Genomic DNA, 22,279 nt, shown 5'->3' with positions numbered 1-22,279 from the left:
CACAAATAAAGTTCAGCTGTTCTAATAGGATTTTCCTGACATTTTCTTAGTTGCATCTCAGAGCAAAAGCCATGGTCTGCAGAGAGCTTCCAAAGCATCAGAGAGATCTCATTGTTGAAATATATTAGTCAGGAGAAGGGTACAAAATAATTTCCAAAGCATTAGATATACCATGGAACACAGTGAAGACAGTCAACATCAAGTGGAGAAAATATGGAACAACAGAGACATTACCAAGAACTGAACATACCTCTAAAATTTATGAAAAGATGAGATGAAAACTGGTCAGGGAGGCTTCCAAGAGGCCTTCAGCAACATTAAAGGAACTGCAGGAATTTCTGGCCATACTAGCTGTGTGCTACATGGGACAACAATCTCCCCTATTCCTCATAGTAATGGGCTATGGGGTAGGGTGGCAAGACGGAAGCCTTTTCTTACAAAGAAAAACATCCCCCAAAAGCACGTGGGAAAAAGTGTTATGGTTTGATGAAACCAAGGTTGAACTTTTTGGCCATAATTCCAATGTTTGGTGCAAAAACAAAAAACTAAAATCACCCAAAGAACACCATAATCACAGTGAAACATGGTGGTGGCAGCATCATGTTTTGGGGCTGTTTCTCTTCAGCTGGAACCGGGGCCTTAGTCAGGGTGGAGGGAATTATGAACAGTTCCAAATACCAGGCAATTTTGGCACAAAACCTTCAGGTGTCCGTTTGAAAGCTGAAGATGAAGAGGAAATTCACCTTTCAGCATGACAACGACCCAAAGCACACATCCAAATCCACAAAAGCATGGCTTCACCAGAAGAAGATTAAAAAGGGCTGTGCACAGGATATGTCATCGCAATCTGACAGATTTGGGGCGTTTTTGCATAGAAGAGTGGGCAAATATTGCCACATCAAGATGTGCAATGCTAATAGACTCCTATCCAAAAAGACTGAGTGCTGTAATAAAATTAAAAGGTGCTTCAACAAAGTATTAGTTTAAGAGTGTGCACACTTATGCAACCAGGTTATTGTGAGTTTTTAATTTTTCCCTCTCAAAGATTGGTTAATTCTGAACACAGCCACATCCCCAGTTATAAGAGGATGTGCACACTTACGCAACCAGATTATTGTAAGGTTTTTATTTTTCATTTTTCCCCCTTGAAGATTTCAGTTGTTTTTCAATTGAATTGTTCACGTTATATGTCACATTAAAGGTGGAAAAGTTCTGACATGATTTATCTTTTCATTCTTTTACATCACAAGAACCTGGCATTATAACATGGGTGTGTAGACTTTTTATATCCACTGTGTTTGATTTATTCAGACCTTCACCAACACCATGGAATAAATAGAAATCAAATGCAAAAATCATTGATTTGAATGGGGTCTGTTATTCTATTCGTTATATTTCATTATAGTTCAGTTTTTCCTATCCAGTAGGCAAAATCAAGGTGGATAGTGTTATTTTTTTTAAACGGCCCTCAGGCTGATATTTGAGGCGCCACCCCAGAGCCATGAAGATCACTATGTAATGAAATTCTGTTTGAAGTATTTGCTGGATGAGTTCAGCTGGCTTTCCTAGATGCTCAGTCCAGAATATACTGTAGGTTACTTCTATTACCCACTAGAACAACACATGCTGTTTGGTCTTGTGTCATCTTGTGTAGGTTTCTAACTGTCTTACATAGCTAAGCAAAAAGGCACAGACTTACGAAAACAGTTGACAGGTTACTGATTGGTGAGACACAAACTACTAGATTATTTTTATCAAATGAATCTGATCTGTAACATGGTTTGAATCCCCAATAGTGTGGTACACAGGTTAGACAGGTTTTTGAGAGTTACAGTAGGCCTAACCTTGACACAGGCTCTGAATGAACTACTTTCTATTGTGCTGTACACTTTCTGTTAGGTGAACAATTTTGGATGTATAGTTCAGCCATTGAGTCCCAGCATTTGATGGAGCTGTAATTGTAAGGTCATGCTGACACCTAGTGGTTATGAATAGTCAATTAATGCACAAAGTACTGCTTCACAAATCTTATCTTTGAAAATGTTTTTTTCTTCTTGCGTGGTGAAGATTTGTGCAAAGAGATAATGTCAACATTTGATGTTGCTAATGAGGTGACAAATGCCTTTTTTCCCCCTAGAGCGCTTAATCTCTGTGGCTCAGGTGGTCCACCTCATGTGAAGCTTATTATCGAGTGGGAACACAGAATTAAAGACAGGTCAGTCAATCTACCCTGTGTCATTGTTGCCCTGCTATAATCAAATTATAGTATGTGTGCTACCTGGACGTGCATTCAGTAAGTTATGCTGTCTCGCTCTGTCCGCGTTCTCAACTGCATGTGTCCAAATGTGTTTTATTGCATATTATAGCAGATGTTATTGTGGGTGTATCGAAAAGCATGCGTTTCATCTCCCAAAGATGCACGTCTTGTAGGACAAGGATAATAAAATAATATACTAGAAGAGGGCAACACAAGTACAATCACCACATTTACGATCAAACATATACAGTGGGGAAAAAAACAGAACTTAATATTTGGTACAGAAACCTTTGTTTGCAATTACAGAGATCATACGTTTCCTGTAGTTCTTGAACAGGTTTGCACACACTGCAGCAGGGATTTTGGCCCACTCCTCCATACAGACCTTCTCCAGATCCTTCAGGTTTCGGGGCTGTCGCTGGGCAATACAGACTTTCAGCTCCCACCAAAGATTTTGGAGTTTAGACCAAAAAGCTCTATTTTTGTGTCATCAGACCACGACCTTCTCTCATTCCTCCTCTGGATCATCCAGATGGTCATTGGCAAACTTCAGATGGGCCTGGACATGCGCTGGATTGAGCTGGGGGACCTTGCGTGCGCTTCAGGATTTTAATCCATGACGGCATAGTGTGTTACTAATGGTTTTCTTTGAGACTGTGGTCCCAGCTCTCTTCAGGTCATTGACCAGGTCCTGCCGTGTAGTTCTGGGCTGATCCCTCACCTTCCTCATGAACATTGATGCCCCACGAGGTGAGATCTTGCATGGAGCCCCAGACCGAGGGAATTTGACCGTCATCTTGAACTTCTTCAATTTTCTAATAATTGCGCCAACAGTTGTTGCCTTCTCAACAAGCTGCTTGCCTATTGTCCTGTAGCCCAGCCTTGTGCAGGTCTACAATTTGATCCTTGATGTCCTTACACAGCTCTCTGGTCTTGGCCATTGTGGAGAGGTTGGAGTCTGTCTGATTGAGTGTGTGGACAGGTGTCTTTTATACAGGTAACGAGTTCAAACAGGTGCAGTTAATACAGGTAATGAGTGGAGAACAGGAGGGCTTCTTAAAGAAAAACTAACAGGTCTGTGAGAGAATTCTTAATGGTTGGTAGGTGATCAATAAAATGCAAATAAATTATTTAAAAATCATACAATGTGATTTTCTGGATTGTTGTTTTAGATTCCGTCTCTCACAGTTGAAGTGTACTTATGATAAAAATTACAGACCTCTACATGCTTTGTAAGTAGGAAAACCTGCGTAATCGGCAGTATATCAAGTACCTGTTCTCCCCACTGTACTCATATTAGTAATATACTTTGTGAATAAAAATAGCCACTTGTCAACTAACAGCACAGTCAAGGCTCAGTTCTAGAATATGATGGGTAGCGTGGTGCTTCAAAAGAAAAGTTCTGAATTCACTTCTGACTTCTGCGTCACCGGGTTGCTATTTATATCTAATCATACTTTTTCAAAAGCCTTTTCAAAATCCGCTATGAAAATCAGGCCTGGTTCTTCTATGTGTGTATCTCTGTTGTTTCAAGTAATATTGTAATGAGGGCAGTGGATTGACAGGCAGGTGGTGGTGTAAAGCCTGATGGCAATTTTTTTCAAGAATAACTCAAAAGAATCCCCAACAACTCATTCAGTTCCAAGGAAAGAATAATACTCAGTGATGGAAACAAAAAACAGGCCATTAGTGACTCACTACATATTTGTTAACATTTTTTACCCTTCAGGCAGGTTTGGGCTCGGCGGGCCAGACCATTCCTGCTCAGCGGGGGGGTCTACAATGTATTGTTCATGTAATAAATATGTCTGATCAGGATGGATAGTATATGCTAAAATAAATGTTTTAGGTCTATGTGCTATTTATTTTGCAATGATGTTTTAGTCACAACATTGAAGTGTAAAGGGTTTCCAGCGTTTTGCGGGACTGTAGTTTTATATTTGCCATCCAAGTTATTTTTCAGACCTTCTGGGAGTTTCTGAAACATACAATATGTGTGGTATAACTCAACTGGTATACCCTTAGAGTCCTGTGGAGTGTTCTGGTGCAAAATGATTTAATGGCATCAAGGAGTTCATTTTCTGTAATTAGGCGTTAACACAAGTTTTTCTTCCCAGCTGTTCATTTTACCATCAGAAAAACAAATACTCACAGTAGATATCACAGTGAAGATGCAGCAGACTTAAAAGAGAACATGTTCTTCAAATATTGAGCTTCCTATTTTAAGCTATACATCAGTGAGTTTCCTTAGCAGGTGGGGATGCAGCCAGAGATGACCTTCTATAGTGCATCTGCATGTTTGTGGTTGGATTTGGCCAAAACTCAAAGCACTATGTGGTGCAATAATTAACAATGGCCATACCTCAAAACACCCAACACATTCAGTAGGGTTGATTCTCATCAGCAGGGAATGGGCATCTTGTTTAAACTTAAGGAAGAATGGATGGTGGAAAATACAGATAAATACGTCAGAACCTGAACCAGCCCGCTAAAAGACTCTAGGTTGGCAGGACTTTCCCTTTCAGCAGAACCATGATGCCTAGCAAAAGGCCAGTGCAGCGTTGGATTTACTCAAGAACAAAATGTGAGTGTCCATTAGCTATCCATTCAAAGTCATGATCTCAATCCCGCTGAAAGCAGCAGTGGACCTAATTGAATTGGTGCCAGGATGAATGGGCCAAAATGGATCCAACAGTGTGTGCAAAGCGGGGACATACCCAATTAGGCTTAAAGCAATTATTTCAGTGAAAGGTGTCATCCAAATGTTTATGTCTGGGGGTTAAATAATTTAAAAGCAACATATTTATTTAACTTTTTGACACATATATTTTGCAACATAACACTAATGTCATCTTACAATATTTGATTCAGTGTTTTAAAAGAAAACATTAGCCAAGGAAATGTCAACTTACCATTAGTAAATTAGCAATATGAGAAGTCAGAATATTGGTCAGTAGTCTGAATAGATTTGCAAGGCACTGTATTCAGTTTGATTTTACGAAATTATTCACCCCCTTGCAATTTATAAAAAAGTCTCTGAAAATAAGTAAAGGTTCATAAATTCATAAATTTTTTCTACGCAATTCTTTGTTTCACTGTTAGTATTACAGAGCCTTTGTGTTTGATTCTGTGCCTAACATAAACAAAAATCGCAGTGACAAAAAAAACACCTTAGACTCACTATTTGTTTGCACTACTTTGGCCAAAATAACTACAATCAAGCGTTTCCTGCAACCATTCATGAGCTTCCTGTATCTATGTACTGGCAGTCTTATCTATGAGGCCTACTCCTCTTGTGCAAACTGCTCCAGTTCTTAGATTTGAAGGTGTCTGCCAGCTGCTGTTTTCAGATCTCTCCACAGTTGTCTTGAACCATTCCTAGGTGCGTTTAAAGTGTGTTTGGGGTAATTTTCATTTTGGAAGACCAATGACCTTTGACGGAGACTAGCTTTCTGATACTGGCTTCCAAATTGTGTTCCAAATTGCCTTGATATACTCCTGATTTCATGACACTATGCATACAGTAGGTTCAAGGCAGCGAGTACCAGAGGCAGCAAAAGCCCAAAATATCACTGAACCTCCTCCATGTTTGACTGTGGGGAAGGTGTTATTTTCTTTGAAGATTGTTTTCTTTAAACATGCTTTACCAAAATACACTAATAATTCAATAAAGTGCAAGGGTAAGTTCTGCTCCTCCAGGATCCAAGCACAGGCAGAGTTCTAGCTATTGACAGCCTTGTAACTAGAAACAATGAGTCTGCAACTGGTCCATATTTCTCTAAAGTCTGTTAAGTGACCACAGATGTCCAAAAGTTGTCAACAGGATGCTGGACGCATTGTGAACAGATAATGTAAGAGGTAATACTATGAAAGAGTAGGTGCCATTGTCTAAGCTGTGTGTGTGTGTCTGTGTTCTGTAAAAGAGTAGGTGCCACTGTCTAAGATGTGTGTGTGTTCTGTAAAAGAATAGGTGCCTTTGTCTAAGATGTGTGTGTGTTCTATAAAAGAGTAGGTGCCTTTGTCTAAGATGTGCGTGTGTTCTGTAAAAGAGTAGGTGCCACTGTCTAAGATGTGTGTGTGTTCTGTAAAAGAGTAGGTGCCACTGTCTAAGATGTGTGTGTGTTCTGTAAAAGAGTAGGTGCCACTGTCTAAGATGTGCGTGTGTGTCTTGTCCCCTGCAGCCTGTTTGGGAACATCCAGGAAGAGGTGGTAAAGGATGCTGAGAGTGTGAGAGGCCAACAGCTGCATCACATTCAACAGCACAGCTGTACCCTGGATGAGTGCTTTCAGCTTTACACTAAAGAAGAACAGGTACATTCTTTACCGCTACAGACTGGCACCAAAATCTAGTAAGTGCAATCTCATAACCTGTACTAAACCCACAACCTAAATCTTTGATGAGGAGCAAAGAAATGTGTTAAACTTTACTTGAAGCATCATAAAACCATATTACATGCCCATGAACCTTTTCATAATATGTCATAACAATAGACAAAACTTTACATAACTAGTTATAACACAGTCATGTCATAACATATAAATGTCATAACACAGTCATGTTAGACAGGAAACATTTCAAAGATTTTGGTAAGCATACAATATTTACAATTGTCATTAATGGGTGCATAATTCAAACCCTCCAAAAAATCTATTTCTGGAAATAATATGTAATAAAATTACCACTCAAGGCTTCACACCCCTTCACTTTCTTCAGAGTATCTTTTATTATAGACATAAATATACATGTTTACCAATTTATAAAAAGTACAAATCAGAAATATCTCATGTACATAAATATTCAGCCCCTTTTTTCGGTACTTTTTAGAACCACCTTTGCTGATCACAGCCTTGGGTCTTCTTTGGTATGCCTCTACCAGCTTAGTAAGCATGGATTTGGGCAGTTTATCCCATTCTGCTTTGTAGATCCTCTCAAGTTCTGTCAAATTGAATGCAGAGCATTTTTGAACCTTAAAAGTTCACGACTCCCGACGTGTTCTATGGGGTTCAAGGCTTCGGCTGGGCGACTCAAGGACATTGAGTGACTTGTTCTGTGAATAGTCACTCCAGTGTTGTCTATGCTGCTTGCTTCGGGTGATTTTTGTGCTGCATGATGAATCTTTGCTCCAGTCTGAGGTCCTGTGCAATCTGGATCAGGTTTTCATCAAGGACCTCTATGTATTTGGTTCCAGACTGTCCGTTCATTGGTTCCTCAATACCAGTCTCATAGTCCCTGATAAGCATCCACATAGTATGATGCTCCTATCATCATGCACCACTGTTGGGATGTTATTAGCGAGGTGATGGGTACTCTGTTTTCATAGGACGTAGAACTTTTAAAAATGTTGGTCTCATGAGACCACACAGAGTAGTCGTTGGCAGGCAGGAGGTCGGTACACAGACTGGCAGGGAATGTACTGGTAGGGATCAGGAGGAGAGATCTTGAATACCGGGGTCAGGCAGAGGTCGAGGCACAGGGCACAGGTGAACACAATCAGGATGTGACAGATTCCTCCTGGCTACACCTGTACTGCGAGGCAGTGTGTATTTTTTTGTATTATCTTTTACATGGATTAATAATATATCTCTTTCCTTCTACCAGTTGGCCCCAGACGACGCATGGAAATGTCCCTATTGTAAGCAGCTGCAGCAGGGCATGGTGAAGATGAGCCTGTGGACCCTGCCTGACATACTTATCCTCCACCTCAAGCGCTTCCGCCAGGTGGGTGAGCGCCGCAACAAGCTAGCCACAATGGTGCGCTTCCCTCTGGCTGGCCTGGATATGGGGCCTCACATGGTGAAGAGGAGTCAAAACACCCGGTTGGCCCCCCGTGGCCCTTTTACCCCCGGCTCCCTAGACTCTGGAGGGAAACAGCCGCCCCCACCTGACATTGGCCCGCCAGACTTCCTGTATGACCTCTATGCTGTGTGTAACCACCATGGAGGCATGCACGGGGGACATTACACAGGTCTGTATGAGGACGGATGCGCTGTCTAGCTCATATGTTGTTTTCAAAGTGTGGGTCAGTGAAATGTGATTTCAGTCTCATTAAAAGTGCTAGTTTGATAATCACTGAGAATGGTGGTGATACTGTTTTTTAAAATCATAATGATAACAGAAATCACCCAAATGGCCCTGATCAAAAGTTTACATACCCCTGAATATTTGGCCTTGTTACAGACACACAAGGTGACACACACAGGTTAAAATGGCAGGTAAAGGTTAATTTCCTACACCTGTGGCTTTTTAAATTGCAATTATTGTCTGTGTATAAATAGTCAATGAGTTTGTTAGCCCTCACGTGGATGCACTGAGCAGGCTAGGTACTGAGCCATGGGGAGCAAAACATTTTTGTTATCTGTGTAAAAAGGTAATGGAACTTCATAAAGATGGAAAAGGTGCGTTTGTTTCAAGGAGCACTATACGACAATACTTGAACAAAAATGAGCTGTCGAGTTGCCAGAGTTGCCAGAAAGAAGCCTTTACTGCACCAATGCCACAAAAAAGACCGGTTACAATATGCTCAACAACACCTTGACAGGACTCACAGCCTCTGGCACACTGTAATTTGGAGTGACGAGACCAAAATAGAGCTTTATGGTCACAACCATAATATATATATACAGTGGATATAAAAAGTCTACACAACCCTGTTAAAATGCCAGGTTCTTGTGATGTAAAAGAATGAGACAACGATAAATCATGTCAGAACTTTTCCACTTTTAATGTGACCTATAATGTGAACAATTCAATTGAAAAATAAACTGAAATCTTTGAGGGGGAAAAATAAAAAACTCACAATAACCTGGTTGCATAAGTGTGCACACCCTTAAACTAATACTTTGTTGAAGCCCCTTTTGATTTTATTACAGCACTCAGTCTTTTTGGGTAGGAGTCTATTAGCATTGCACATTTTTACATGGCAATTTTTGCAAAAGCGCTCCAAATCTGTCAGGACATCTCCTATGCACAGCCCTCTTCATATCACCCCACAGATGTTCAATTGGATTCTGGTCCGGGCTCTGGCTGGGCCATTCCAAAATGTTAATCTTCTTCTGGTGAAGCCATGCTTTTGTGGATTTGGATGTGTGCTTTGGGTCGTTGTCATGCTGAAAGGTGAACTTCATCCTCAGCTTGCTAACGGACGTCTGAAGTTTTTGAGCCAAATTTGCCTGGTATTTGGAACTGTTCACAATTCCCTCCACCCTAACTAAGGCCCCGGTTCCAGCTGAAGAAAAACAGCCCCAAAACATGATGCTGCCACCACCAAGCTTCGCTATGGTGTTCTTTGGGTGATGTGCAGTGTTGTTTTTGCACCAAACATACCTTTTGGAATTATGGCCAAAAAGTTCAACCTTGGTTTCATCAGACCATAACACATTTTCCCACATGCTTTTGTGGGACTTGATGTTTGTTTTTGCAAACTTCAGCCAGGCTTGGATGTTCTTCTTTGTAAGAAAGGCTTCTGTCTTGCGACCCTACCCCATAGCCCATTCTTATGAAGAATACTGGAGATTGTTGTCACATGTAACACAAAGCCAGTACTTGCCAGAAATTCCTGCAGTTCCTTTAATGTTGCTGAAGGCCTCTTGGAAGCCTCCCTGACCAGTTTTCATCTCATCTTTTCATTAATTTTGGAGGTACGTTCAGTTCTTGGTAATGTCTCTGTTGTTCCATATTTTCTCCACTTGAAGATGACGATCTTCACTGTGTTCCATGGTACATCTCATGCTTTGGGAATTATTTTGTACCCTTCTCCTGACTGATATCTTTCAGCAAAGAGATCCTGCTGATGCTTTGGAAGCTCTCTGCAGACCATGGCTTTTGCTCTGCGATGCAACTAAGAATATGTCCGGAAAATCCTACATGAACAGCTGAACTTTATTTGTGATTAATCAGAGTCACTTTAAATGATGGCGAGTGTGTAATGAATTCTATTTAACATGAGTTTGAATGTGATTGGTTAATTCTGAACACAGCCACATCCTCAGTTATAAGAGGGTGTGCACACTTAAGCAACCAGGTTATTGTAAGTTTATTTTTTTCATTTTTCCCCCTTGAAGATTTCAGTTTGTTTTTCAATTGAATTGTTCACATTATAGGTCACATTAAAAGTGTTAAAAGTTCTGACATGATTTATCTTTGTCTCATTCTTTTACATCACAAAAACCTGGCATTTTAACAGGGGTGTGTAGACTTTTTATATCCACTGTATACATATTTATTTTTCATTTTAAATATATTTTTATATATATGTATATTAACAATTTTGAGAACATTCTGGATACAAAATGTCTGGTTGAGGGTCAAAGACTGAAAATAATGTTAATGACTGGTCGAAACATGAAACATTCACAGACATTGCAATAGCTTGGTGCTGCTAGCACATTTGACTTATAAATAAATAATCCCAGGTTCTGTTTGGACACCTGGAAACCCAGATGCTCTTTGATGTACATTAGCAGTATGCAGACATACTTTGACTGTTCATCACTGTACTGTAATATTCCAAATCTGAAGTGCTGGAATGCAGGGTTAAAACAAATAGTGGCACTGTCCAAGAAAAAAAAACACTGAATATAAGTGCACACAGGAGTGTGTGTTTGACAGATCTCTATTTTCCTATGGTCTTGGCATGCAGCTTTCTGCAGGAACTCTGTGGACGGCCATTGGTATGGCTATGATGACAGCAGTGCGGAGCCAGTCCCAGAGGAGGAGGTGTGCACACGGGGAGCTTACATCCTCTTTTACCAGAGACGCAACACCATCCCTCCATGGTCAGCCAGCTCCTCTGTCCGAGGTGCTGTTCACTTTATTCATTTCAGTAGGTTTTATAGTATACCCGCTGGTTCTTAAATAACTGATCTATTGACGTCTTCCATAACCATGTCCATGTTATGGATATAAAGCTTCTTAAATCCATTACTGGTGAAATTATCACTGTTAATCAAATAATGATGAATGACAGCACCCAGCAATGTTTTATGAAGAGGCGTGGCAGTGTAGAAATCATGTCCATCACATTTTTAAGTTACGGTCTCTAACAGAAGGAGACGGGATTGTGTTTATCTGTGTCAGGACGGCAGTTGAAACTGTACTCTGACATTGTTCTAATCCCACTGCAGGCTCCACCAGCTCCTCTACGTCAGACCACTGGCTGGTTCGTCTCACGAGGGACAGTAAGACGGGCAGCTGTGTCTCTAGGGAGTCCACCTCTAACCATACTTGCCCGGTACCGTTCCCCAAATCCCCAAATTTCCCGGTGTTCCAGGACAAGCCTCTTAAAACGGAGACAGGTAAGTGTCCCACTAGGATATAATTCCCCTTGTGTCTGTAACTAATTAAAAATACTATGCTGTGTCAGACTGGTCTGAAGTTCTGTTTGGTACTCAAGATTTGCTCAACCACCAACCAAAAGATTCAATCAGATCAAATCCTGGAGCTGGCAAAGTGGAAAGATTTGTCATTCTGTCCATGAGCAGGAGAAATACAGTTGTGCTCATAAGTTTGCATACTCTGGCAGAAATTGTGAATTTTTGGCATTGATTTTTAAAATATGACTGATCATGCAAAAACACTGTATTTTTTGTAAGGATAGTGATCATATGAAGCCAGTTATTATCACATAGTTGTTTGGCTCCTTATTAAATCATAATGATAACAGAAATCACCCAAGTGGCCCTGATCAAAAGTTAACTTACCCTTGAATGTTTGGCCTTGTTATAGACACACAAGGTGACACACACAGGTGTAAATGGCAATTAAATGTGAATTTCGGTGTATCTGTGTCTGTGCATATATAGTCAGAGTTTGTTAGTTCCCACGTGGATGCACTGAGCAGGCTAGATACTGAGCCATGGGGAGCAGAATAGAACTGTCAAAAAATCTGCGTAACAAGGTAATGGAACTTTATAAAGGTGGAAAAGTATATAAAAAGATATCCAAAGTCATGCAAATGTCAGTCAGTACTGTTCAATCACTTATTAAAAATTGGAAAAATCGGGGATCTCTTAATACCAAGCCAAGGTCAGGTAGACCAAGAAAGATTTCAGCCAAAACTGCCAGAAGAATATTTGGGGATACAAAGAAAAACCCACAGGCAACCTCAGCAGAAATACAGGCAGCTCTGGAAAAATACAGTGTAGTTGTTTCAAGCAGCACAATACAAAGATCAGCTGCATGGTCGAGTTGCCAGAAATAAGCCTTTACTGTGCCAATGCCACAAAAAAGCCTGGTTACAATACGCCTGACAACAACTTGACACGCCTCACAGCTTCTGGCACACTGTAATTTGGAGTGATGAGGCCAAAACAAATCTCTTATGGTCACAACCATAAGCGCTATGTTTGTAGAGGAGTCATCAAGCCTTATAGTGAACAGAAGACAATCCCCACTATGAAGCATGGTGGTGGCTCACTTGCAATTTGCATTCTTCTGAACAAAATCTGCGCATGGGACGCTCTTGGACTTTCCAGCACGACAATGACCCTAAGTACAAGGCCAAGTTGACCCTCCATTAGTTACAGCAGAAAAAGGTGAAGGTTCTGGAGTGGCCATCACAATCTCCTGACCTTAATGTCATCCAGCCACTCTGGGCTTTATAAATACATTTGATTGATTGATTGATTGATTGATTGACTTTGCGTGACCTGGAGGCATTTACCAAGGTGAATGGGCAGCTATACCTGCAAGAATTTGGGGCCTCACAGACAACTATTACAAAAGACTGCATGCTGTCATTGATGCTGAAGGGGCCAATACACAGTATTAAGAATTAAGGGTATGCAGACTTTTGAACAGGAGTCAGTTCATTTTTTTTATGTTGAAGAAGACTGGTTACCCCTCTGAGCCTCGTTCCTCTTTAGGTTTCTTCCTAAATTTTGGCCTTCTTAGGGAGTTTTTCCTAGCCTCTGAAATTCAACACTGCTGTTGTTTGCTCCTTGGGGTTTAAGGCCGTGTGTTTTAAAAATCACTTTGTGACAACTGCTGATCAATACATTTAATTGATTGATTGATATGTTGCCATGTTTTGTTTTATTATTGTGAATCCCATAAAAAATAAAAGACATGTGTTTTGCCTGCTCGCTCAGGTTTTCTTTACAAATGGTACATATATTAACAGTTCTCCAAGGGTATGCAAACTTTTGAGCTCAACCGTAACTCTAAAGGCTCCTGCAAGTTACTCTGGATAAGAGTGTAAAATAAAATAAATATAAAGTGTTGTCAATTTATCATTAAAAACCAATAACTTAATTAATATATTAGTTTTTTATCCATCATAAAAGTGTATGAGTATATAAGAGAATCCTAACTGTTTGTTTCTCTTCTGGGTCCAGATGGGTTACAAAATAAGGCATTTGTCCGAGGCAGTCAGGGCAGGAGCATGAGCATGAGGTCACCTACTAAGACAAAGGACTCCCTAACCAAAGTGCTGCCCAGGGACAGGTCCTTTGGCTCCAAGGATCGCCCTAAACCCTCCACTCCCAGGCCAGGGGAGCTGGTGGAGTACTTGGAGTCAGGGCGCAGACCACGATGCACCAAGGACTCCATCATTACCCTGGTGGCCACCCCACCCCAGGGGAGGCTCTCTGAGGATGTGCACGGGGACCTAGGCGGTTCCCTCAGTGGGACCAAACTGGGCTGCATAGACACGCACAAGTCTGGAGCCTGCAACTCTAAAAGAATACCAGAAGGCCAAAGCAGACCGAATGTAGAGAGAAGCTCCAGCCTGAGGCTGAATATCATCACAAAAACCAGGGATGACAGTTCACTGGGCCAGAGGTCCTCCAAGAGGACCAGGCAGGACCAGAGCAGGACATTGGACCCCCAGCCCCGAAGAGGCTCCATTGCTGGGCTCCACATCAGCCACAGTGCCCCACCAAGTAGGGACTCTACACTAAAGAGGGCTAAGGCCCCAGCAGGGCTGGCATCCAGGATAGGGGGACAGTTGGAGGTGCTGCAGGCTGGTCTCCAGCCTGAGGAGAGGAAGGGGATGGAGGTCAGGAGCCACGATAGCGTCTTGTCCTTTTTTAAACCAGGCTTCCTGAAGAAAGATGCTCAGAGTACACTCCACAAGGGCGAGGAGGTCCATACCAGTGGCCCCATAGGAGATAGCAAAGTTTTCAATGGAAGCTTATCTAAACTCTCCATTTCTAATGGGTCCCTGAAGAGATTAGCACTGGAGGATAAGAGGGCCCTCGGCACCGCTAAAGGAGAATCCTGTCAAAGCAATGGGCAGTTTGTCAATGGGACGGCAAGGAATAATAGCACAGCTACTGACATCAAGCGTGCCCACAGCTCCAGCAACATCCAGACCAAGTTGGACCTGAGCCTTGGCCAGTGTGCCTCGCTGCAGAGGAACGGGCAGGTGGCTCCACCGGCACAACGCACCAGCCTGACTCTGGCCACAGTCAAGCCCAGCTATGCCACCCTGCAGCGGACACGCTACAGCACCACCTCCCTGGGCAGGCAGCAGAGACCTGTTCCCGAGTCCTGCTTTTGACTCCGTGTGCACTGCTAGGCTGACTAGCTAACATCACATCTGGCATGTGGTTCTCTTTATTTTGAGTTTGTGCCACAGCTGCTTCCAGGGATACCACGGTCGTGTGAGCTGAGCAGTCTGGCCACCCATGGTAAACCAGAAGGATAGTCACAGTGTTACTAAAAGCCAGGATTTGTTTTATGTAAGTGCCTCTGTGACAGTTCAGAATGGTTGTTTGTTGAACACTGGAATCCCATTGTTTATACACACACATCCCATCCAGACGGGCTTCAGGGCAGTCGTACCAGGCAGTATAGCCAGCTGTTGTTCCTAAGGTACATCATGTCCTGTTTTTCTGGTTTCATATCATATTTGTTTTTTTAAATCAAGCCGGTGCTCTTCTATTTTCTAACCACTGCGCCTGAATTTGTATTTTACCTGTTTTATATAAACTCCCTTCAGCTGTTCATTTTAAAACAAAATGTTCAAATGTTTTTATTATATTAAAAACAAATCACATCTTGTCAAATAATTGTTTTTTTCCTGCCAAAGGCATTTGCCAAGTAGCTTAGTCAAGACTAGAGATAAACGGTTTGGCTAATGAGGCCACTTTGAAAACAGAGACAAGTCATTAACTCTAAACCAATATACCCTGCCCACAAACCACTCCCTGGCATTCCTAATAAAATTCTTACTTGAACTTTTTATGGAATAAGTGTTTTTCTATTGATGTAAAACAGCTGCATTTGTCCTGCCCTCCAAATATGTTTGTTACACCTTCATGATACAAAATGAAGACATTTTGAATATTGAATAGCTCCGTTTGTATGTTTTAGAGCACCGGTTTTGCTATAACCTTTGGTTGAAATCAAGAGTAGGAGTGCCTCAAGTATTGTAACAGTCTGTTCCAACTTGGCACCACACTGACAGGCAATTAGTTGAGGTAATAACTTAATCTTTATGAGACAGTTAAAAGTGTCTATGTAGTTCAACGTCACTAAAGCAATCTTACCACAAATTCTCCGGCATGTTCTGATAGTCACGTTAACTACCTCACCACATGCTGTGTATTCAGATAATTACTCACAGTGTAAGATTCTTAGTTTACAGGTGGGCCTTTCCCTAGTCACGAAACACTAAGGAATGTGATACTAATCAGAGCTTATTGAGAAATAGATTTTCCGTGAAGAGCACATTGTCTGTATAAAGGCTAATGTATTTTTCTATAGAAAATCTGATTGTTTGTGACCCTTTGACATGATCAAGGTCCCTTATTCACAAAGGGGCTCTTATCACACAGCTACGTTCTCCAGGAAGGACTAGAATCTATTCACTTGCGTGTTATTTCCCCTTGTTTTTATAACAATTGTACAGAAGGGGTTGATTTAAGCCGAGGTACTTGCTTGTCTGATCCAAGAAGATTATTTGAACCTTTGATATGCAATCTACTCTGGGTTAATGCAACAATGAGTGAAACAATGAGTATTTTCTTGCCCATTGCCGGCAAGGAAATACTATTTACTGTTCTGAGACAGGCAAAATTTACCTCCAAAGTTAACTGACGTAAAATTGTCCAGGTCATGGCAACAAGCTGGTTGTTTCAGCTGTATAATGCCCAGAAACGTTGTATTAGTGATCTGAAGGTATCCCTGCATCGGGTCACAATAAACTATCACTGGGCTGTAGTCACCCAGCATAATGGGCTGCTGGCACTCAATTAGCTTCAGCACAGTTGTCGTTTCCATCACAGTTGTGGTCTTATGGTTGTATACTCCACAGTAGATTTAATGGCTCTTGCAATAACAATTATGTCAATCAGAATTTTCATCAGGACCTTTAATGTGAAGCATACAAAATACCAGACAGTATCATAGAGGTTATTGTTGAAAATCTACATGGGAAGATCAGAAACAAAGAATCAGAACAAAATGCCCTTGACTCTTGCACTTTGAGATCTAGTTCTGTGATCTGAGACGTTGCTATTATGCGATAGTGTTATTGCTCGTGGGTGTGCCCTGTGTGCCCTGTGTTACCATGTAACTCACTAATGATATTACCCCTTCTTCATAGCAAACGCCCTTAAGAATCTCTTAAACAATGTTAAACTGCTGCTCTGAAATATTCAAAATGTCATCGCTTACGTAAACCTCTTGCCTCCAGTCATAACTGTAGAGTGCAGTAGACTGTCACTCCTGTAGAGTGCTTCTCCTGTAATGCATTATCATGTTCTGCCTAAAGCCTATTGTTTGCCAACAATATTTGCACATTCTGTGTATGTTAGAGTCTGTGCAGATTCTCCAGCAACCATGGAGTAAAGTAGTATTTGTGTTTTTTGTTAGAAGGGTGTATTTCATTATTGCTTTTGCCCTCCCTGCATTGAGTGTCCCAATCGGATGAAACTGCTGTGTATGGATGTACTGACAAATATCTTAAAAACTCTGTGGCATACAATACTTTTTATAGAGGTAACCACGTGACATTACAGCCAATGTTTTCATGTATTTAGATTCTGTTTTCAGTAAATAAGGAGCACATGCCGTCAGCTGAGTAGTTGATTACATGTATCTGAAATATCTAGCACTTTACCCAAATTAATGTATACACTAATTACTGTCCTCCTAAACTATAATGTATAGGACGTATGCTGTATGATTCTGTTAGCAGACGTACATTAGTAGGCTATCTATGTATTTTGAAATTACACAAAATGAAGCATTGATTTCCTGGGGAGGGCATTTTACATTGACCTTTTGTAAAATGTCTTCATTTTATATCTGATTTGTAATAATGTAATTTAAGGTGCCAGATAATAAAACCAGAATAAAACTGTGTGCATCTGCCATTTGTGCAAGGTCAGGATAAAGTAATTGTGAACTTACCATGGGAATTTTATATGCCTGTGATGTCTTCTTTTTTCCATTCTGTAATTTATTTCGTATTCAAATAAAACACATATTTTCTGTTCAAAAGAAGAAATATAAATTTGCATGTCAGTGTATGTCTCTAGTCTGTCTACATTTGACTTTGAACTGCCTTAAATTTACCTGTCAACAGTAGTTCCCAATGGACGCAGCTAGACTACATCCAGTTGTGTAACCAGTTAGTCTAACTTAACCCAACTTACATAAAATATATATTTGTCTAAAGAAACACTTAACTAGACAGCTAACATTTTTTACCCGTGTTGTTGCCATTGCATTTCACTGGTTCTATGTGGATATATTTTCGGTTTGCTGTGTCTAAAAATTGCATTACCTGTCAATCAAACTCAGGCTGGGGGGAGAGAGGGAGTGGAGGGAAGAATTGGCTGCGCTGTTTTTTCAATTATTATAATTTTTTTCAGAATGTTACCTAGTCCAGCTTTAATTGTCCTTTCAAGTCAGGATTGTAATAGATTACTCATTGCTCAAAAAATAAAGGGAACACATAATCATCACAGTATAACACCTAGTCAGTTCAACTTCAGGCATATCAATCTGTTCAGTTAGGAAGCATAAGCGATTGTAAATCAATGTCACCTGTTTTGGTGCAAATGAAAGTGACAGCAGGTGCACTGGAGAGGCAACAGCAAGACAACCCCCAAAAAGGGAATGGTTTTGCAGGTGGTGGCCATAGACTCTCTCCTTATCCTTCCCGATTGATTCTTCTCTAGTTTTGCATTTTACTAGTTTCCTTGTCACTAATGGTAACATGGCAGTACCTGTATCCCATTCATGTTGCACATCGCAAGAAGGTTTGTTGTGACTTCTGGGACAGTCTCAAGAGCATAAAGGAGATACCAGGAAACGGGCTGGGAGTGCATACTACTGAGTCACATTATGAGTTGCCGTTATGAAATTCACAAAATTTGGATTTCAATTGTTTACTTAGATTTTCTGTGTGAGTTTGAATCCGGGCTCAATCGTTTGGGGATTTTGGTGTCCATTGACCGTTACGTAATTTTGTTCTCAACAAATTACACAATGTACAGTAACAATTTTGATCTTTAATATATTTCCTTCATCGAGACCCGATGTTTGATTTAGTTGTTACCTTAATTTTTTTGTAAAACCTTACAAAACTAATATTAGCAGTACACTAATAAAGTTAACTTTACTCAAAACCTAATATTTGGTAACTAATCAAAAACATCAAGTGGTTAGAAATGTTATTGACAGATGATGAGTTAGTACCACTTTTATGATCTAAGTTCTACTAACATTTGTAGATGTTTGAGTTATCTATACTTAAATGAGTAGACAGTTATTTCACAATTTTTCAGTGGGCTCATGGTCAATTTGATCAAACCTACAGTATTCACATAAAGCAATAATGTTTTAAATATTTTTATATTCCCATCAGATTTCAGGTGACCTTGTGGATTGTTCTGGAGCCATATCAGCCTCAAACTCAGCCCAGCCAATGACTCCCACTCTGGGTTTCTACCAAGCAAACATTCAGTCACTGGATCGCATGATTGGCATCAGTTCATGTTTAGCAGTTGATCAAAGCATTTAGTTAATGTAGCTTATGAGACAAGAATTGATTAGTAACCACACAGAAGAGTTGTTTTCCTTGTTGGACAGCTCTGTTCATGCCTGGCACTAATATTCTTTGTCCTGAACTTTTAAACAAGTCTAGACTATTAAGTGACTCAATGTGTTTGGGTAGTGATAAGTTAAAAAGGACAAGATCGGAAACAATCTCAGGATGTTAGATGCTAGTTAGAACAAGCTATAAAAGTAACCTCAAAAACATGGTTCAAACTGTAATTTGGATATAATGGATAGTCAGGTATTGGATCCTTAGCTCTTTCTATACATATCAGAATGGTTACACTTCTCCAGGCCCATTCTTCAGCTTTTTGGGTCAGTAGAAACATTTTATTAATAGTTTGTGCTTTAAAGTAAAAAACATTCCCTTTCAAGTGGGGGTTCACAATAAAAGTAGGGTCCTTTGAATCAAGTATCTGCAAAGGCCCCCAAAAAGTTAAAGCCAGCCTTGGGTCCATTGCTAGTTAACACAAAAGTACTATAGTGGACAGGATTTGCCACTAGATGGCGGACTTAACTATGTTTCTGAATGCTGAGTGTTAGGTTACTAGCAATTAAACAACATTTCAAATAGGACAATAAGACTTATTAGGACAATAGGACTTATGTATACTTATATGTATTAGCTAATCCTACGTAAAGCCAATATGTTAATAGACATAGCAAAGTTATGTGATGTGAAGAGAGACATATTCACTGTATTTTAATTAAAATGATGGAGCAATGATTTTATGCAAATAGTCCTAATAGCTTAAAGCAGGCATGGGCAACCGCATGCAGCCCCCATTCCCTCTTTGTGCAGCCCTCAGATGAATTTAGAAAACATTAAAATAATATATATATACACACACACACACAAAAATATGTATATATGTATATATATATATATATATATATATATATATATACAGTGGGGAAAACAAGTATTTGATACAGTGCCGATTTTGCAGGTTTTCCTACTTAAAAAGCATGTAGAGGTCTGTAATTTTTATCATAGGTACACTTCAACTGTGAGAGACAGAATCTAAAAAAAATTCCAGAAGATCACATTGTATAATTATAAAATAATGAATTTGCATTTTATTGCATGACATAAGTATTTGATCACCTACCAACCAGTAAGAATTCCGGCTCTCACAGACCTATTAGTTTTTCTTTAAGAAGCCCTCCTATTCTCCACTCATTACCTGTATTAACTGCACCTGTTTGAACTTGTTACCTGTATAAAAGACACCTGTCCACACACTCAATCAAACAGACGCCAACCTCTCCACAATGGCCAAGACCAGAGAGCTGTGTAAGGACATCAGGGATCAAATTGTAGACCTGCACAAGGCTGGGATGGTTTACAATAGGCAAGCAGCTTGGTGAGAAGGCAAAAACTGTTGGTGCAATTATTAGAAAATGGAAGAAGTTCAAGATGACGGTCAATCTCCCTCGGTCTGGGGCTCCATGCAAGATCTCACCTCGTGGGGAATCAATGATCATGAGGAAGGTGAGGGATCAGCCCAAAACTACACGGCAGGACCTGGTCAATGACCTGAAGAGAGCTGGGACCACAGTCTCAAAGAAAACCATTAGTAACACACTACGCCGTCATGGATTAAAATCCTGCAGTGCATGCAAGGTCCCCCTGCTCAAGCCAGCGCATGTCCAGACCCGAATGAAGTTTGCCAATGACCATCTGGATGATCCAGAGGAGGAATGGGAGAAGGTCATGTGGTCTGATGAGACAAAAATAGAACGTTTTGGTCTAAACTCCACTCGCCGTGTTTGGAAGAAGAAGAAGGATGAGTACAACCCCAAGAACACCATCCCAACCGTGAAGCATGGAGGTGGAAACATCATTATTTGGGGATGCTTTTCTGCAAAGGGGCCAGGACGACTGCACCATATTGAGGGGAGGATGGATGGGGCCATGTATCGCGAGATCTTGGCCAACAACCTCCTTCCCTCAGTAAGAGCATTGAAGATGGGTCGTGGCTGGGTCTTCCAGCATGACAACGACCCAAAACACACAGCCAGGGCAACTAAGGGGTGGCTGCGTAAGAAGCATCTCAAGGTCCTGGAGTGGCCTAGTCAGTCTCCAGACCTGAACTCAATAGAAAATCTTTGGAGGGAGATGAAAGTCTGTATTGCCCAGCGACAGCCCCGAAACCTGAAGGATCTGGAGATGGTCTGTATGGAGGAGTGGGCCAAAATCCCTGCAGCAGTGTGTGCAAACCTGGTCAAGAACTACAGGGAACGTATGATCTCTGTAATTGCAAACAAAGGATTCTGTACCAAATATTAAGTTCCTCTTTTCTGATATATCAAATACTTATGTCATGCAATAAAAGGAAAATGTATTACTTAAAAATCATACAATGCGATTTTCTGAATTTTTGTTTTAGATTTCGTCACTCACAGTTGATAAGTACCTATGATAGAAATGACAGACCTCTACATGCTTTGTAAGTAGAAAAACCTGCAAAATCTGCATTGTATCAAATACGTGTTCTCCCCAGTGTGTGTATATAATATAATATATCACGTTTTGACCTGGAAAACAAGATATGAAATAGACTTGAAATAAGTTTTTGCATGTTTACATATAAAACAGTAATTTCAAGGTCTCAGAAAGCTGTTTTGATGTCTTTCTAAGTGTATCCGAGAGTGTGCTGATGTTTGAGCCATAAAACACTTGATATATTCATATCTAGTGCAGAAGTCTCTGTACAAGCCAAAATATGAAAGTAGTGAAAACAGCCAAAAAACATATAGCGTTCAAAGGGTTAACGTGTTTAGTAACATGGCAGCTAACGCGATGAATCCCAGGAGAGATGAGCAGAACAGGAAAACGGCATGTTGATCAATATTTTAAAATTGCCCAGAATACGTTAACTATCATCGTACGTTTTATGCATTATTTAATAATTACATACAATACATGGACGTCTGTGTGTGTGTGTTCCAAGTTAATATGCGGCCCCTGATGACCAGTATATATATTCTGTGGCCCCCACCACCAT

At 40.6% G+C, this 22,279-nt stretch overlaps 1 protein-coding gene across 5 annotated transcripts in view; it reads left to right on the top strand.

Moving 5' to 3' along the window:
- usp43b (ubiquitin specific peptidase 43b) overlaps positions 1–15,662 on the top strand; it is a 78,031-nt gene extending 62,369 nt beyond the window's left edge. For 4 of the 5 annotated variants that reach the window (XM_013135833.4, XM_020051010.3, XM_020051008.3 and 1 more), the window contains exons 10-15: positions 2,138–2,215; positions 6,439–6,568; positions 7,857–8,223; positions 10,897–11,079; positions 11,381–11,551; positions 13,592–15,662. In XM_013135833.4, coding sequence (XP_012991287.3) covers positions 2,138–2,215; positions 6,439–6,568; positions 7,857–8,223; positions 10,897–11,079; positions 11,381–11,551; positions 13,592–14,757 — 2,095 coding nt within the window. In that variant the 3' untranslated portion in view covers positions 14,758–15,662. The remainder of the gene's footprint in view (positions 1–2,137; positions 2,216–6,438; positions 6,569–7,856; positions 8,224–10,896; positions 11,080–11,380; positions 11,552–13,591) is intronic. The other variant, XM_010874505.5, reaches the window with a different exon arrangement.
- Positions 15,663–22,279: the final 6,617 nt, after the last annotated feature.

Source organism: Esox lucius, chromosome 11 (genome assembly GCF_011004845.1).
Source record: "Esox lucius isolate fEsoLuc1 chromosome 11, fEsoLuc1.pri, whole genome shotgun sequence".
Taxonomy (NCBI): Eukaryota; Metazoa; Chordata; class Actinopteri; order Esociformes; family Esocidae; genus Esox; species Esox lucius.
The sequence above is the reverse complement of the archived record's forward strand: the minus strand, read 5'-3'. Positions and strand labels throughout refer to the sequence as shown.